At 40.0% G+C, this 16,642-nt stretch overlaps 3 protein-coding genes across 6 annotated transcripts in view; 2 read left to right on the top strand and 1 right to left on the bottom strand.

Annotated features, from left to right (window-relative positions):
• The first annotated feature begins 14 nt into the window (after positions 1 to 14).
• Positions 15 to 5,187, top strand: cdc7 (cell division cycle 7 homolog (S. cerevisiae)). Its single transcript, XM_086096691.1, has 12 exons — positions 15 to 213; positions 666 to 744; positions 1,316 to 1,402; positions 1,527 to 1,662; positions 1,764 to 1,857; positions 1,936 to 2,078; positions 2,286 to 2,574; positions 2,922 to 3,023; positions 3,503 to 3,666; positions 3,750 to 3,832; positions 3,937 to 4,086; positions 4,163 to 5,187. The coding sequence occupies exons 2-12, from the start codon at positions 666 to 668 to the stop codon at positions 4,522 to 4,524; spliced, it is 1,689 nt and encodes a 562-aa protein (XP_085952817.1). The 5' UTR covers positions 15 to 213; the 3' UTR covers positions 4,525 to 5,187.
• Positions 5,127 to 16,642, bottom strand: part of glmna (glomulin, FKBP associated protein a) — a 16,640-nt gene continuing 5,124 nt past the window's right edge. Inside the window, exons 1-19 of one of the 2 annotated variants that reach the window (XM_086096678.1) lie at positions 12,418 to 12,541; positions 12,146 to 12,208; positions 11,712 to 11,837; positions 11,455 to 11,568; positions 11,276 to 11,384; positions 9,941 to 10,220; positions 9,778 to 9,877; positions 9,534 to 9,715; positions 9,298 to 9,351; positions 8,249 to 8,279; positions 8,016 to 8,105; positions 7,877 to 7,918; positions 7,434 to 7,507; positions 6,330 to 6,414; positions 6,139 to 6,248; positions 5,883 to 5,946; positions 5,672 to 5,807; positions 5,527 to 5,597; positions 5,127 to 5,443 (exon numbers count right to left, since the gene is read on the bottom strand). In XM_086096678.1, the coding sequence (XP_085952804.1) occupies positions 5,354 to 5,443; positions 5,527 to 5,597; positions 5,672 to 5,807; positions 5,883 to 5,946; positions 6,139 to 6,248; positions 6,330 to 6,414; positions 7,434 to 7,507; positions 7,877 to 7,918; positions 8,016 to 8,105; positions 8,249 to 8,279; positions 9,298 to 9,351; positions 9,534 to 9,715; positions 9,778 to 9,877; positions 9,941 to 10,220; positions 11,276 to 11,384; positions 11,455 to 11,568; positions 11,712 to 11,837; positions 12,146 to 12,184 (1,797 nt within the window). In that variant the 5' untranslated portion in view covers positions 12,185 to 12,208; positions 12,418 to 12,541 and the 3' untranslated portion in view covers positions 5,127 to 5,353. Of the gene's footprint in view, positions 5,444 to 5,526; positions 5,598 to 5,671; positions 5,808 to 5,882; positions 5,947 to 6,138; positions 6,249 to 6,329; positions 6,415 to 7,433; positions 7,508 to 7,876; positions 7,919 to 8,015; positions 8,106 to 8,248; positions 8,280 to 9,297; positions 9,352 to 9,533; positions 9,716 to 9,777; positions 9,878 to 9,940; positions 10,221 to 11,275; positions 11,385 to 11,454; positions 11,569 to 11,711; positions 11,838 to 12,145; positions 12,209 to 12,417; positions 12,542 to 16,642 lie in introns of those variants that run through there. The other variant, XM_086096669.1, reaches the window with a different exon arrangement.
• rpap2 (RNA polymerase II associated protein 2) overlaps positions 12,562 to 16,642 on the top strand; it is a 26,600-nt gene continuing 22,519 nt past the window's right edge. For all 3 annotated transcript variants that reach the window (XR_015097251.1, XM_086096651.1, XM_086096643.1), the window contains exons 1-6: positions 12,562 to 12,639; positions 12,704 to 12,749; positions 13,366 to 13,480; positions 13,592 to 13,690; positions 14,710 to 14,775; positions 14,878 to 14,966. Coding sequence is in view for 2 of the 3 variants with exons in the window: in XM_086096651.1 (XP_085952777.1) it covers positions 12,594 to 12,639; positions 12,704 to 12,749; positions 13,366 to 13,480; positions 13,592 to 13,690; positions 14,710 to 14,775; positions 14,878 to 14,966 (461 nt within the window). In the remaining variant the exon portion in view is untranslated. The remainder of the gene's footprint in view (positions 12,640 to 12,703; positions 12,750 to 13,365; positions 13,481 to 13,591; positions 13,691 to 14,709; positions 14,776 to 14,877; positions 14,967 to 16,642) is intronic.

Raw genomic sequence — 16,642 nt, 5'->3', positions numbered from 1 at the left:
CGTCATTTTGGCGGGTAGTTTGTTGGCGGAAAAGGTCTCAGTCGGTCGTCGAAAGTGAAACTTTCTTGGTTATTTAGACGAGTTCTGCCTGGATATAACCCGTAACCATAGTTTTCTACGTGAACTTAATCTATCCGAACTTTCGAAAGTGTATGATACATTTGTGTGTGTACTTAGTTTGGATACTGCCGCACTTTTCGTCGAACACACGAGGTGAGTTCTTTTTGTTTTGTTGAGAACCTCGTCAGACTTCAACTAAGCAGTTGTGTGCTTAAAATGTACATTAGAAAAGTGTTTTGTTTCAAATAAATACATGTGAACGGCAATTTTGCCGTTGTAATACTAATTTGCCGCCCACACAATAATGAAGTGGATATTTTTGCCATGACCCGTTTAATAGCGCTATTTTGCCGTGAGTCGCGCGAGAATTAGCCTTTGGTGGCAAAACAAAACGAAAAAAACAAACATGAACCTATAGACAGAGAATGTGGTGGTGGAGGCAGGAACCGCGCCCAGTGCACGACCCGGTCCGGCGAGTGTCCAATCAGAGCCGTTCACGGCAAAATAGCGCTAGCAGGGGAATTGCCGGTCACGGCAAAATATATATTGCCACTCAAAACCCAAATCCCACGGTCAGTCTCATGTTCTCTCTACCTGATACTTAGATGGATTCTTCAGTCGTCTGCACTGAGACCTTTGCAACAGACGGCTGTGTCAAGTCCCGGCACAAGAAAAACATCTCAAGTGAGTTGAAGTGCGTAGATTCACAGGTGTCAAATTCTGGTCCTCAAGGGCCACTATCCTTCATGTTTTTGATGTTTCCCTCCTTCAACACACATGACTCAAATAATCAGATCGCCAGCAAGCTTTGCAGGCACTTGATAAATATCCTGATTTAGGTGTGTTGGAGGAGGGAAACATCAAAAACATGACGTTTGACACTGGTGAAGTTGCAACCCAGTTTTATGAGAGTGAAGAACAGTAAAGAAAATACTTATACCTGGTCACTTCATGTGTGGAGTTTGCATTTTCTCTCTATGCTTGTGGGTTTTTTTTTTTCAGGTATTCCAACATTTCTTACACATTACAAAAACGTGCAGAAAATTCCATTTCGAATCACTACTGCTACCTATTGACGAAAATGAAACCACACACACCCTTCTTGACGTACATAATGCACACATGACGTCACATCCGCAGACAGAAAAAGGCTATTGTAAATATATTTTATTGTTACAGAGAGCAGCTTTAAGTTATTTGAAGAATGGTTTGCCACAACATTACAAAACATGTCATGTTTCGTGTTTTCTTCCAGGGGATGTGGAGTCGGACATTGAATCCCTCTGCAGGGCAATTCCTCAGCTTGCCAAGACTTTTCGCATCATAGACAAAATTGGAGAAGGTGCACTGTTTGTTGAATCTTTTGTGTCACATTTATGTACTGTACACTCTCAGTTCGCTTTGCATTAGTTCTATTAAAATTTTCATTGGCCCTGTGTTTGACATGTTTGTAACTTGCCCAACAGGGACATTCAGCTCAGTCTACCTTGGTGAGGCTCGAATGCGGGATGGGAGCCGAGAGATGTTTGCCCTCAAACATCTCATCCCGACCAGCCATCCCACTCGCATTGCCGCCGAGCTTCAATGTCTCACCGTTGCTGGGTTTGTTTATTTTAATTTGAAGATTCTGCTTTCCACGGCTTGTCGTTTTATTTTTGTAATTACCTGTTGCTTGAATCTGAAAAATCATCATATTTTTGCAGGGGCAGGGAGAATGTGATGGGTGTGGAGTACTGCTTCAGGAAGGAGGATCATGTCGTGATCGTCATGCCTTATATGGAACATCAAGCAATAGTGGTAAGAAATAGACTCAAGTTTGGGGTCACTTCAATGTCCTTGTCAACTCATTTGCTGTGGTCAAAACGTTACAACCAGGACATCATCGGCTCATTGAGCTTTGAAGAAGTTCGTCTGTACATCTATCACTTGTTGAAGGCACTCAGGCACATTCACCAGTTTGGAATAATCCATCGAGACATCAAACCAAACAACTTCCTCTACAACAGGAAGGCCAAAACGTGAGTAGTAGCCACGCAAGACACTTTGACTCGGCTGCAATATCAAAACATGTTTAATTAGACTACGTTTGTAGTCATTTTAGTGGGGAAAGTTGATTTGAGATGCAAGTGTTTTGGGTTACGAGTTTGGTCATGGAAGGGCTTATCTGTATCTCAAGGCACCATTGTACATTCATAGAGTACATATATTTAAATGCGTGTGTGCAGGTTTGCCCTGGTGGACTTCGGCCTGGCTCAGGGGACGGCCGACACTCAGATCGAGATGCTCAAGGTGCTCAGACAGAAGTTGTGGCCAGCAAAAGCCGGAAGCTCCAAAGAGAGACGAGACAAAGCGCCACCCGCACCCCCCACTACCGACACAGCCCCCACTTTGCTGCCATCCACCGCTCACCCACCTTCTTCCACCTTCTCAGCCACTCTGAAAGCGCTGATGAAAAAGACACGCTCTGTCACTAGCACAGCGGGGGCTTCTACTTCTCGCACAAAGCACACAAAGGTGTCTTGCACTGAAATGGTCATTTTCCTTCCTGGTGATTGTGGGAAATCTGTGTTCACTCCCTATGCACTATATAGTGTTACTAAATATACCGAATTCACTATTTTGTAGTGAATTGTCTATTTATTAGCACAACACAATTTGGCCTTGTTCCACTTGCCAAGGGAGCGAATCGAAGACTAATTGTGAATGCACTACATAAAAAAAAGCCTATATAGTGAGTAGGGAATGATTCCAAACACAGCCCCAATTTTGATTACTTCCTTTTTTTTTCTAAATCGATGGATCCCCCCCCCCCCCCCCCCCCCCCCCGCTAATTCAAACTCATCGGTGTTTGTTGTCTTCAGGATTTAGTGGGTTTACGCAAAGGACCGAGGTCTGTGTTTAGCGAGAAGAACCTGAACAGCTGCGTTTCAACTTCCACCACCAAACAAGAAACTAAAACACAAGTAAGCCATTTTCAATTGTGTTGCAGTTTTGTCCTGATTAGGAAATGCCGCTGTGAAATGTTCATTTTAAAGTGGAAGTCAACCTTAAACATTTCTTGACAATAATATGTTATATGTGACATTTTGATAATTATTACATTTGTGGAATATGAGTTATGTTGCAAAATGCAGCCTTTTTTATCCAGCCATTTTGTCACTTGCTGTCGACTGAAGATGACATCACAGTTGCTCAGGCAACGACCAATCACAGCTCACCTGTTTTCTGAAGCTGAGCTGTGATTGGTTGTTACCCGAGAAACTGATGTTATTTTCACTTGACAGAAAGTGGCAAAATGGCTGCCTTGTGATATTGATAAAAACGGCTGGATTTTGCTGCTTAACTCATATTCCACTAACGCACTATTAACCAGATTGCCATATTTGGACTAGTGGGGCTGCATAGAACATAATTTTACATCTTGTTTTCCTCTTGTGTTCAGCTAGTAAAACCCACAAAAACTGGGGAGCTCTCGAGTCGAAGGTTCCCTGCAGCCCGAGGGGGACCGGCAACTGTCAGGACTCAGAAAGTTCAACGAGGTGTTCATCAACCTCTCACTTGTAATTGCTTCCAGACAGACCGTGTCTGCAATGTCTGCCTGTCAAGGTAAAGAGCTCAACGTTTGCTCTTTTAGGTTGCTTTTCGTTTTCACATATTGTACGTGATTTGCTCTTCTTGTGCCTCCAAAGGAAGCAGCAGGTGGCTCCAAGGGCGGGAACTCCTGGTTTCCGAGCACCAGAGGTCCTCACCAAGTGTCCAAACCAAGGGACAGGTGGGTATCTTGGACAAGAATTATAAATGGAGTCGTTACCATCCAAAATAACCCACTGTATGTTTAGGGGTCGTTTTAAACAAATGTTTGGTTTCCGGTCTCAGCCATTGACGTGTGGTCAGCCGGAGTCATCTTGCTCTCGCTGCTCAGTGGACGCTACCCGTTCTTCAAAGCCAGCGACGACATGGTGGCTCTAACGCAGATCATGACCATACGAGGCTCCAGAGAGATGGTGCAAGCTGCCAAGGCATTCGGTGCTTATCGACGTGATTGTGAAGCGTAATTGCAGCTTGACCCGCCACCATCATAATCGTCACCCACTCTGTCCAGGCAAGACGGTGCTGTGCAGTCGGGAGCTTCCCCGGCTGGACCTCGGGGTCCTCTGCGAGACGCTCAGAGGTCGGAGAGCAGATGAAGAAGTCAAGCCGATCGCTAGACCCAAACTTGATTGTGACGCTTCAGATGAACGAGGTCAAAAGCAATCTTGTGAGACGACTCCGCCGCTTCCGAAAAGGCAGGATAAAACCCCGAACGACTCCTCGGGGAGGGACTGCCAGGTCGGCGATGAACGGGGGTGGGAGACAGTGCCCGATGAGGCCTATGACCTACTCGACCATTTACTGGATCTCAACCCGACTAGCAGACTCACAGCGGCACGGGCCCTGCAGCATCCGCTCTTTAAACACTTGTAAAACACACCCTCACACTCCCCACCAGTTTTAGTTTGGAATGTTGCACTTTGGGGTGAAATTTCAGGATAAACCCATTTTCAAGTAATCATCATTTGACCGTCTTTAAACATGAATGTCTTTCTGCAACTCTTCCAGTATCTGTTGATGACGCGTGAGACTAGAAGTTTGAGTTTGTGTCATCAGCAAGTTGCAAGAGAGACCGGAGGAGTTACAGAAAGGCATAGAAGTGGACATTACTAGTTTCAATGGCAAAGAGTAAGTTGAAGCTTGTCAATTAAAACTCAGTATTATTTGTAAAGGTAGAAATTCAGATTCTGTCTTAATTGAAGCTAATGGAATAACTAAAGACGGGTGGGGAAAAAATCTAATCCCATTCTTGAATTCAGATGACAGAACATATAAATATTTTTGTATTAATTTAACCTCTTGTTAAAATTATCCTTGTTCCCAGAAGTTTTCCCACCTCTTCCTAAGGAAGTCTGGTCTGTGTATTCCACTCTACAATTTTAAGGGAATAGCCAAGTTAATTTATTTGCTAAAAGAAAGCCAACCTCTCTGTCTTAATGGATTTCTAATCAAATAGAAGAAATAAAACAAAAACAGTATGGCCAGTATTTTATTGTCTTGTGTGCACAGTGAGGAACACACATTTACACACTGATGCTTTCAAAATGGTTCCAAATAACCATAAATTTAATGATACAAATCCACTTTTACGGTACAAAGAAAATGAGAAATGCTTGTGACCAGACTTGCTTGTCTTACATGATGTAACCATATTTATAGAAATTCTTCCATGAAATGAAACAAGTGAAAGTGATGCTGAAGTTTAGAATGTGTTCTTCACCTCTGTGAGCTCCTCTATTCGTACCAATACACTCTCCATCATGTCAAAGGTGTGCAGGGCCGAATGGAGAGCCTGGTGAGGGGGGGGACAATCATATTCATGTCATCCTAATGCACTTCCAAGTACAATACAACTTAAATAGAACAGCCACTCACCTGAATCTGAGACTCTGAGGTCATGTTTGGCAGCTTCTCATCGCCAACGGACACGGAAATCACAGAAGTCTCTGGAGGGGAACGTACGGTATAATTTCAATAACAATAACTTAAAGGTAATAAGTACATGTGATGTTGATCCGACCTTTGACATTTTTCTTGCTCTTCTCCGTGGTGGTGCTGAGCTCCCTCTCATAGTGGGCTCTAGACATGTTAATCCCAACACGGAGGGGCTTCATGAACACGTCTTCTATTTTGCACAGCTCTGTCCAGATCCCCGTCTGTGACGTTGATACATAATTTGAGACACAATAAGCATGTCAAGTTCTTGTACGCACATTGGCGCTCAGTTTCACCTTGTTCTCCGCCATTTTGTCTCTTATCACGAGGTAACGCAGTAGGTTCAGAGCCTCCATGAGTCTGGTGGAAAACGACACGGTCAAAAAAAAAAAGTTCAACAGGCATGTGTCATGCACTAATACTCTGGACCCGACTACTAGTATCATCAAAATGCCCACTAGTAGATTTACCTCACAATAGTGAGCAGAAATGCCATTCAGTTTAAAGCATTACTAGAGAGAACGAACGAGCATACTAGTACATGGACCTCACCTGTCCAGGTACTGCAGCAGGTCCGTCTCCGGGCCGTCTGGCAGAGTGAAGACCAATCGCAGCAGAGGGAGCAAGCGAAACCCCTCAAACCAGATGTTGCTGTTACCAGGCTGCATACAAGTGCGGAAAACAAACTTGATGAGCGAAAACACCAGATGACACCCACGCTGATGTTTAACGAGCCGCCTCACCCTCAAAGCCACATCGATCTGACTTCTGATGCTTTTGATGATGTAGCCTTCGACTCCGGAGTGATTACTCGTTTTCAGCATGAACCTGAAACGAGGCCATCGGCCATCGGGTTAAAAGGGTGTGACTCGAAAAAACAGTACAGTGCATCTGGAAAGTGTTCACGGGGCTAAACCTTTTCCACATTTTCTTATGATGCAAGCTGTCGTACAATTTTTTGCTTTGACTTAGTGGCAGTGAACTCTCAACTCACGTCACAACAAAACACAGATTTTTTTTTTTAATACTGTCAAATTAAAACAGACAATGACATGTTTAAAAAAAACGCACAGGTGCCTTAGGATAGTCTTAGCTTAACGCCACAGACTGGTTGACTAATAATAGTATCAGTGTTGTGGTGGAACAAAACAGCAGAGCAACACATAGAGACAGACAATATAACAATACCCAGAGGCAAACATTGATTAGCCTCTTCAAAGAACTAATATTACTGTACAAAGATGTTTGAATGTGTCCATGTATATCTGTATGTCTGTATTATACTGCCCCCAGGTGGCCAAATTATGTTAAACCAGAAGGAGCCGCCTCCACTAACCTGAAGCAACAAAAAATATGTGGTAGTGTTGTTTAATTCTTTATTTTCTATTTAAGTGTTTTTTTAAGTACAGTACAATATTATAAAAGTGTTTTTTTTAGGCTTGAAAGGGTTTAATGGCATTTCCATTCGTTACGTTGAGGGAAAATGATTTGAGATACAAATGTTTTGATTTACGAGCGAATGAATGAAACTCATATCTCAAGATGCCACTGTGTAAGTGTTCACAGCCATTCCACTGATCATTTTGAGATGTTTCTGCATCTTTGAGCCCACCTATGGTAGATTCAGCTGATTCGCCTGTCTTTGTAAAATAAGGAAACAATAATGAAAAGTTTGTTTTCGATACATCTGTGAAGGAAAAAAAATCACATTGTCATTATGGCATGTGCTATGTTATTAATTCGGAGGGGCATTTTTATTTATTTATTTTTGGTAATAAGGCTTCAACATAAAATGTGGAAAAAGTGAAGTACTGGAAATACTTGTAAGGCAGGGAGGTGGAACCGACCTGAAAAAATTGTACTTGGCTTCAAGATTGAACTTGTCAATGCTTAGCTGGAACACCTTCAAGCCTTTGCATCTCTGTAATTGAACAGCGTGGAACTTATGTTAATGCACATGAATCACAACATTATTAGATTCAACATAATAATAATAATGATAATATAACAGCTATGTGAGGGGTGTGGTAATGTATGTGTCACATCCCCGATTATAAAGGCACACTTGTGCAACCACATCATCTCTTTTTATATCCCAAAAACGTGAATAGGGGTGTGTAGACTTTTTTTTTTAAATCCACTGTATATTCACATACTGCATACATTTATTGTAGTGTCAAATTTAGAATGTCTCTTTCCCAATATTTGATACAGCTCTTATATTGGCTTTCACTGCAGCTGCGGGTGTACCTAGTGGATGTGTGATGGGATTGAGAAATGATCCACTCACCAAATCATGTCTTGGGCATATGGTCATAACCTTGGTTAAGTTCTATGAACATGCAGATAATTTTTTTTTACTGCATTGTATTTTATCCAGGAAAAATCACTGCAGCAACATAAAAAAAAAGTATTTTATGAAAGTTTACCTGAGGCACAGTGAGGAATGCTTTAATTTCCAATAGTTCTGAAGGCAGACTGTTATGCTCCACACGCATAAGACTCTTTTCATACAGCTCCTGCAGCACAGAATACACAACATTACAGCAACAGGCTACAACACTTGTTTCATTTACGTATATTCAACATGGCTGAATTGTATACAGTATGTGTATGTAAACACCACATTGTGAATCATAAAGCATTCAAAGAAATTATTTACCAGTCCTTTCTCAATCCTGAACTCTTCGCTTCTAAAAAATAAATAAATAAATAACAGCAATCAAAATGATGTTAGGAGGAAATACAGACAAGAGTCTCATACTGTACGATATAAACAATTTCTACTTACTAGTGCTGTAAATCGGGTGTGTTGAGTTTTTTTATTTTACTGTGTTTAAAAAAAAATATATATATATATATACATACATACATACACTTGTTTTATTTATTTCAATAGTTTAGTTCAAATACTAAAATTCATTATACAGTGTAGTCAAGTCACTAGACAAAGTGAAAAATATCATGATTGAGTTTTTTTTGTATGAGGTCTGTATATGAATACGAAATGAAAAGCCTATCACCATCAAGAAATTTGAATATAGCGTTGAAAAACAAACAAAGTGATAATTAATTCTAAATTAGGTAGGAATCGGCCTTCTGAAAACTGTTTTTCTGTATTTAATAAATTTGTATACGACTTTCACTTTTTGAATTCAATTTTAAAAACTTTCCTACAATATTTCATTGGGATGCTCCTGGATATTACACAGGACACTGATGACAGCATTTAATCTGACTTACTATGTAATTCTAAAATCATGAGAACTGAAGCCCAAAACAGACTCAAAACTCATAAGAAACATGTTTCATTGTTGAGCACTTTAAAGAACTGAAATAGTTCCTGAGCCAAACAACATAATTGCCTAACTCATTTTTGAAAATTTTCAGAATATTTTTTTCTCCAACAAACAAAAGTCCAGTTGTCTCGATTCAACCTTTGCGAATATTGTGACAGTCAGTTAAAAATGACTTTGGAAATTATGCTATTTGGCTAACAACGTATTTCATAAGTCAAACCCTAAACTTCCGGACTGTCAGTAAAACACGGCAACCATGTGTCCACCATGCTGCCACTGTGCTACAAGTCAATTATTTCTAACAAAGTATTTTTGTAAGACCACATGATGAAAGATGTGTGTTTTGAACAGCGAATATACTTAAAGACGATCCAGCACTATTTCAGAAGGAGTGGTGGAGTCATGCATTCACCTGGATAGCAGCAGGCTGACGTGATCCATATTACACCGAAGACAGAACACAGGACTGCGAGACAGAGGTTAGCATTAGGGACAACTTTTCATAGTATGACTATATGAAACCACAATCTGACTCACTTAAACATGACCATAATAAATACCTTGTAACATATTGTGTAACAGATCCTAGGGGCTCTAAGCTAAATTAGGCTGAAATTCAAAACACTGATGATCTTCTGGTAGTCTTACTTGAAGACACAGGGGAAGGTGTCAGCGGCAAGGTGATGAACAAACACCAGGTGAGCCAGGCTGGCTAGAGACTCTTCGGGATAGCGCACTTCCTCCTCTAAAAAGCCCGCCGCCTTTTTCCTCTTGGATAGAGGCTGATACACAAGACCCGGCGTGGACTCTCCGATAGCGTTGAGGATGTTCTGCAAGACACGCACGGAAAATGGATGGCTGGATATTCATTCCGAGTTGGAGACTGACATACCAAAATGTCTTGGGCAAAATCCCTCAGAGGAGACGAAGCCGCAGTGTCGGGATCATCGAGTTGCACCTCCAGAAGCGGGCGACGTAAAGCACTCATACAGCTGCAAGGCAGAAGAAACACCAATCAATCAACACAACAAAAAAAAACCTCACTCAGCACTCACAATTTCAGAAGTTCTATCTTCAGCTCCTCTTGATCAAGTTTGGCACAAGTTTTCGAGCTTTCGCTCAGCTTGCAGTCGCCCATACAGAGCTCCCGTTTGGCCTCTTGGACGAAGGGCTTGACGAAGGCAGTCAGGTCAGAGCAGCACCGACCGAGCAGGAAGATGTCGTCTTCCTCTTGTTCTTTGGTGCGAGGGACAGGCAGTTTGGATACCTGCTCCAGGGCGGAGGACAAGGCCATGCCCAAAGACGACGCCTTACGGCTGCCCAGATGCAGCAGCACTGGCAAGCATCAACACACAGTGTTAGTGAAACAGACCAGTCTAACGCGGGAAATTATCCAGGGCACTTAAGTGACCCGAAAATGATTATAAATCATGTTTTTTTTGTTCATCCGTCTAGTGCAGGGGTCTGCAACCTGCAGCTCTGGAGCAAGATGCGGCTCTTTAGTCCCACTCACGTGGCTAGAAATATATTTTTTATATTTTTATTTTTTAGATAAAATATTCTTCAAATTAATTAATAATTAAATTACAAAATAAAATATTCAAAAAATGTCGATCTAAATTTTTAAGTTGCCAAGAGACAAAGGTAAATAAAAAAAAAAAATTAAAAACAAACAAACAAATAAATAAAAACAACTAAAAATGTCCACAAAATGTCCAAATGGGAAGAGGAAAAGCAGAAAATTACCATAAAATGTCCACAGAATTGCCAAAAATGTCAGAAAATTGAGGCAAAATGGCAGAATATTAAAAAAAATAATAGCCATATGTCCAAAAAAGGAAGACTAGAGGCAGGAAATTACCATAATATGCCCATAAAATTGTTTAAAATGTCAGAAATTTAACAAAAAGGCAGAAAAGTCTAAAAATGTATGGAAAAAAGAGGTATGAAAATTTACAACAACAAAAAAAATCTAAATACGGCAGATAAAAGGTAGAAGAAAATAAATCTCAATGTATTGGATACTACTGCATATTTTTCTGTTATGGTGCAGCTCTACTGAGCTCTTGGGCCCTCAGTACATTAGACTAACACACTGTTTCGTTCATCACAATGTTGAAATGTTTTGAGGCCCCAGAAAGATTTTTGGTTCTTTATTTGGCCTAAAATGGCTCTTTGGAACAGGAAAGGTTGCTGACCCCTGGTTTAGTGACAAGCAGACCAATTTAATGCTCTTCCACTAGATGGCAGAAGTTTTTTTTCTAACTCATATTACAACATTACCCTGAACAGTAAATGGCCTACGGATTATTAGAGTCAGGGGAAAAAAAGCAATCTATGTGGAAACATTGAACCAGACAATACGTCAGCTGAATGATGACGTCCCTAACCTTTCTGCAAAGGCTTCAACAGCAAATGGAGGCTCTCTGCTATGAGAACCGGTTCCTCCTGCTCCAACTGCTCCAATAGGCCAATCAGCAACTCTTTAGGGCTGCATGTCTGAAATTGAACAACTATTAAATTAACAACATCTATTCGAAAACAAAGGCACAATATAATATATTTTAACCTCAAGTAGGTGATTGAAAATGGCGACGCAATGAGAAAGGTTCTTGTCCTCCTTCTTTAATAGAATCTGAACCAGAGGAGGCAGCAGGTTCCACCCCATACATCTCACCATGTCCTACACAGACAGGAGCAGACGTTTACATGCGTAATATTGCGACTAATAATGATAAAGATGCCGGTCTATACAGAACAAGTGCAATTGCTGTATTTTGAAGATTTTCAGCGATGGTCCAGAATGTACTGTATTTGCTTATGTACCTGATTTGTGTCATCCAGGACAATACTGAGCACTTGAGCACCGTTTCCCTCTTCGATGCATGACCGACCAGCAGACAAAAAGATGTCGTGATCTTCGGTGGTGTAGCTGTCAGGTGGGAGGGCTTGCTAGATGGGAGAAACAAAAAGGGATGAAAAACATGACCAATTTATTGAAATTATTACATTTCATTTCATTGTTTATTTACTACAAATAATTTTAATGCCAGTCGACATATAGTATAGTAATTTCTCTTCATGGCAATTAACTTGTGTATCCAACTATCCACTTTGTGTGACATTCAGTTTGGTAGTGTGGTGTGCCATGGATCAAATCTCAAACCTGAGCCTTGGCACATCAAGGTTGGAAAACATTGCACCGGATTATAAAACGCACGACCTCATTACGATATAATAAAAATTTTGTTGGGACTCACGCATCTCTGCACCACATCACTGAACTGATCCAAAGCCATTCCCTTTGTCTTCACACGGAACTCCTGAAACCCACAATTAAGAACACTTTAGGAGAAAGTATATTGTTGTGCTCATCATACGTCATCAGCAAAAAAAAAGTATTAATTTAGCACGCCGGTAACTGTAAACAGACGAGTCAATGCTAGCTTTGACACATTAAATTAGCTTAGCTACTGAAAACACAAAATCCTCCTTATATCCTAGCTTTCCAAACACACTTTAAAATACTTACATCTGTTACTTGTTATGTAGTTGTTATGTAAGACCAATGTGAAATAAACTTTGCTTAACCGTACAAAAACGATCACGCCGGGTCGGGAACAATCTATTTAAAGTTGGGCTCATCTGACTTGCCGTAGCTCTGTGACGTCACGGGTCAGAGTTGAATTCGTACTAAACAGAAACATCATGGAGCCGGAAAAAATAAGAAGTGTCTCGAAAGCTGCTAAGAAAGGTAATTTAAGAGTTTGTTTTGACAATTGCCCTTCGTTCACTTTGATGTTTGTTTGTCTTGGCAGATGGAAAACACGCCAAGATTCTGAATGCGGAAGAAGAAGCAAAGAGGTTTATAAACCTTTTTTTCTTTTTGCATAACTAACGGAGTTGCTGTTTTTCCAGCCTTTTTTTGAGCCAGGCCACATATTTACATTATAAAACTCAAATTGTATGTAGGTAGAATGGTGGAAGTTAAAATAAATCCGTTGTTAACTTGGTGCATAAGTACTCACCCTATATACTTCAAGTACTGATTCAACTAATATAAGTACAGACTCCTAAAAGTACTGATACAATTGTAAAAATTAATTTTTGGTGTCACTTCTGGACCCTTTTGATTACTTGGCACAACCAACAAAATGGATTCCCTTTTATCAACTTGCGTAGTAGTTTTTATTGATTTATTTTAACAAAAATGCTAAATTATGTATGGATCGCAGCTAAACAAATACACCTTACATGTATGTGTTTGAGCACCATAGGTTGGTGGGTTTTGGCTCCACATTGCTTGCGTGTCACTATACCTTTCTGACATAGATAAAACAAAGACATAATAATTCTCAGACAGATTAAGGGACATTGGATAATTCATTGGTTACAAATCACCGTGCTAACACATCTAACTGCTTTGTTTTTTGTTCACTTAGCTTTGGTACTGTACAATAATTCTTGTATGCATTGTCAGGAGAGAAGCTATCCGGGAAACACTGAGAGAGAGACTGGAATTGGAGAAAAGAGCCCTGCAAGTAGTGGAACGTCTCCTAGAGGACCGTGTGTCTGATGACTTCTTGCTTGACTGTGTGAGTTTAGTCCAATTTTCTTTGCCCTCATCTTCAATTTAAAGTTAGGAGTAACTCACTGAAGGATTTCTAATTCCTATTTCTCAGTATGTTATTGTTTTTCCCATACAGGCCAAGTTTATCACCAGTGCTAATTACAAAGATGCTGTGGAGGAAAGATTCATCACCAAATTGTGTGGTTATCCTTTATGTTCAAATAAACTGGGAAAGGTAACTGCATCCAGTCCTATGATTAGTACCAAATATACAATATTGACAATTCCGAACTTACGTTACAAAAGTCAAAATCGGTGAAGGGAAGCCCTCCGCTCATTGAAAAGCATTGGACTTTTGAATATTGTAATTTGATTTGTGAGGATTATTTTGATTTCAAAATGTCATTTTACTAATATAACAATCTGCCTGGTTTGTATGCTAATCATAGGCAAAAGCAATACAATGCACTGTTTGTTTACTCAGTGTAAAGGAAGCATTTGCATTGCTTTATATTGGGAAAGTATCAGAAATACACGGATGTTCGGAATAAGCGAAGTGTGCATCTCGGCAGTGCAGTGCATTGCCATCTTCTCATTGAAAACTAATGGGAGTCTAACGGGGGAAGCTTTGATTTGGACCATTTCAACCATTAGAAAGTTTATGTTTTTTAATTTAATCTATTTTAAACATGCATAGCGTGTCGTTACTGACTGCCATCTGCCGGGAGACTACAGTTAAGCTTAAATGCTTAATATTTGGCTAAATGTGTGCACTTTACCTGGATTTCAGACCGAACAGACGGGTAGGATCTTGAGGGGTCAGAAGCAGGTTCTTAAACGAGCGTCACTCCATTAGCTTCGTTACTCGTACGTCCGCTAGCAAGCCTCGTGATGCTTCTGTTTGTCCCCTCGGCGTCAGGATATTGACAAAATAAATGTGTTAAAGACATTTTTAATTTTAGCCTCTTTTACGTCCATTTGGATATTTTCTGTCTGGAAACTAAACTCCATTAGGACAGTTAAAAATGGCACAAAGTGCACCTGTCGTTTTGTCACTTAAGGCTGAAAATGCTTGCAAGCGTTAAGGTGTGCCGTTACGCAAACCCTTTCAGCACTCCAATCTCGGCCATTCAAATGACAACTATTTTGGTTGCCACGCTTTTTTAAAAAACTTGATTTTCACGCATGCACAAACGTAATGCGCACTTCGCTTATTGTCAATAGGTGTCATACTTGAGTTTGTTTATCTTCTAGATCCCAAAGCAACAGTACAAAATCTCGACGAAAACCAATAAAGTGTATGACATCACAGAGCGCAAGGTGAGTGCTGCTACATGTGGCAAAATAGAATCATTTGGGAAATATACAGTGCATGTGGCATCTGAACATGCTGGTTTTTAATTGGTCTTTTTCTTTGTGCAGTGTTTTTGCAGTAACTTCTGCTACAAAGCGTCCAAAGAATTTGAGCTACAGATATCAAAGACACCTCTCTGGCTCAGGCAGGATGAGAGGTGTGTGTGCCGAACTCTCCACTTTGAAATACAACAATGACTTGACATTTTGAAATGCATTCATATTAGGGCCACATAAAAAAAAAAAAAGACTCACAAGAATAAAACGTGATTTTTATCAATGAATGTTTAAAGTTCAGATGGGAAATGTCACCGGTTTGTTTATCTCTAAAATTGCTGAGCGTTCTTTTTAATTCATTTGACAGTGCGCGATATTAGTTCACTCCACAATTTATTGAAATTCACTGCATTTTTGACGGTGTTCCCTCATATACCCACTGGAACTGAAACAAATTAATTCAGTTGTTACCTTTTCCGAAAGCATTCATTTAAAATGACAACTTATCAACATATTTTGTTCAACAAATCGTTTTCTACAATAGTTGAGACCAGGGCCGGACTGGGACTCATTTTCAGCCCTGGAAATTCAGAGCTCAGACCGGCCCACTTTAGTTCACATTTTAATGAACACAATTTTACAGTTTATGTATCAATGTAAAATAGATGAGCATTCCCTCCAATGATATTGATATTGCATTCGAACAAAAATGTAATTTACAATTGAATGCTCTTAAAAGAGCGCAGTATTTGTTTATTTGATGTATGTGAACGTAAAATGGGCAAAAAAAGGACAAAAAGAAACCAATAACCAAATGTGCGTACACGAAAAGGGATCTACTTTTGATATTAAATGATTGTAACTCTTTGACACCCTTAGTAACAAAAGGGAGGCAGTCAGTGCTATATGTAATAAAATGGCCTGTAAAGGGGATTGGAGTTACAGTTGATTGACAATGAGACAGTTAAGATGACACGGTCTGAAATATGGGGCGGCCCACCGGGAATTGTCCCGCCCCTCCAGATGGCCCAGTCTGGGCCAAGTTGAGACTCCACCTCACCTTTAATATTGATGGTTAATTTCAAGCTTAGCATGCAACCGTCGAGCATTGAAATGAATCACAGAAAAGCCATTCAATGAGACTAAGTTTAGACTTAAAAGGTTCACTGTGCATTGATATGCTGTTGTAGAAACTAAGAATGTTTGAGGAACTATTGGGAAAAAACAGCAATTCTTCAATTACACTAAACAGTACCGTCTAGGAATTTTTGAACTAATTTGATGCAAAATCTAAATACTTTTCCCTTTTTAATTTAATTTGTTATGCACGATGTCTGTTATCCTTAATGAGTACATATCACTTTTTTTCTCCCAATTCTCTAATTTGGTATCTAAATAAAATTATAAATGGTAATGTAATGAAACTAATTGACAGATTCGACTCCAATTGAAAGGCAAAAATCCATACAGTCATTTTTTTAGGTTTATCAACACATTTCTTATTAATGGTGAATTTACAAACCCTATACCCAGTGGTTTCACAGTGGATGACGTTGGGTGATCTCTGGACTCCTGGTCACATGGTTCACCCTAATTCTGAGGGAGGACATTCGAGGAGTGTCGCTCACAGGCGAGATGGGGTTAATTTTTTTCCATCCAAAAATACTGATTTTTGGATACATTTCAGGCCATAAAGTTTTTTTCTTATTCTCATAATGGATGAATTTGATCAGTCAATTTATTTTCCAAATAGCAAAGTTTAAAATTAGCACCCGGGAGATTCACATTCAAACGCCCACCTTTCTTTCACACCTTTATTCTCTGGTTAGTATTCACT

This window comes from Leptonotus elevatus, chromosome 1 (genome assembly GCF_054856555.1).
Source record: "Leptonotus elevatus isolate MCC_2025b chromosome 1, RoL_Lele_1.0, whole genome shotgun sequence".
NCBI lineage: Eukaryota > Metazoa > Chordata > Actinopteri > Syngnathiformes > Syngnathidae > Leptonotus > Leptonotus elevatus.
The sequence above is the reverse complement of the archived record's forward strand: the minus strand, read 5'-3'. Positions and strand labels throughout refer to the sequence as shown.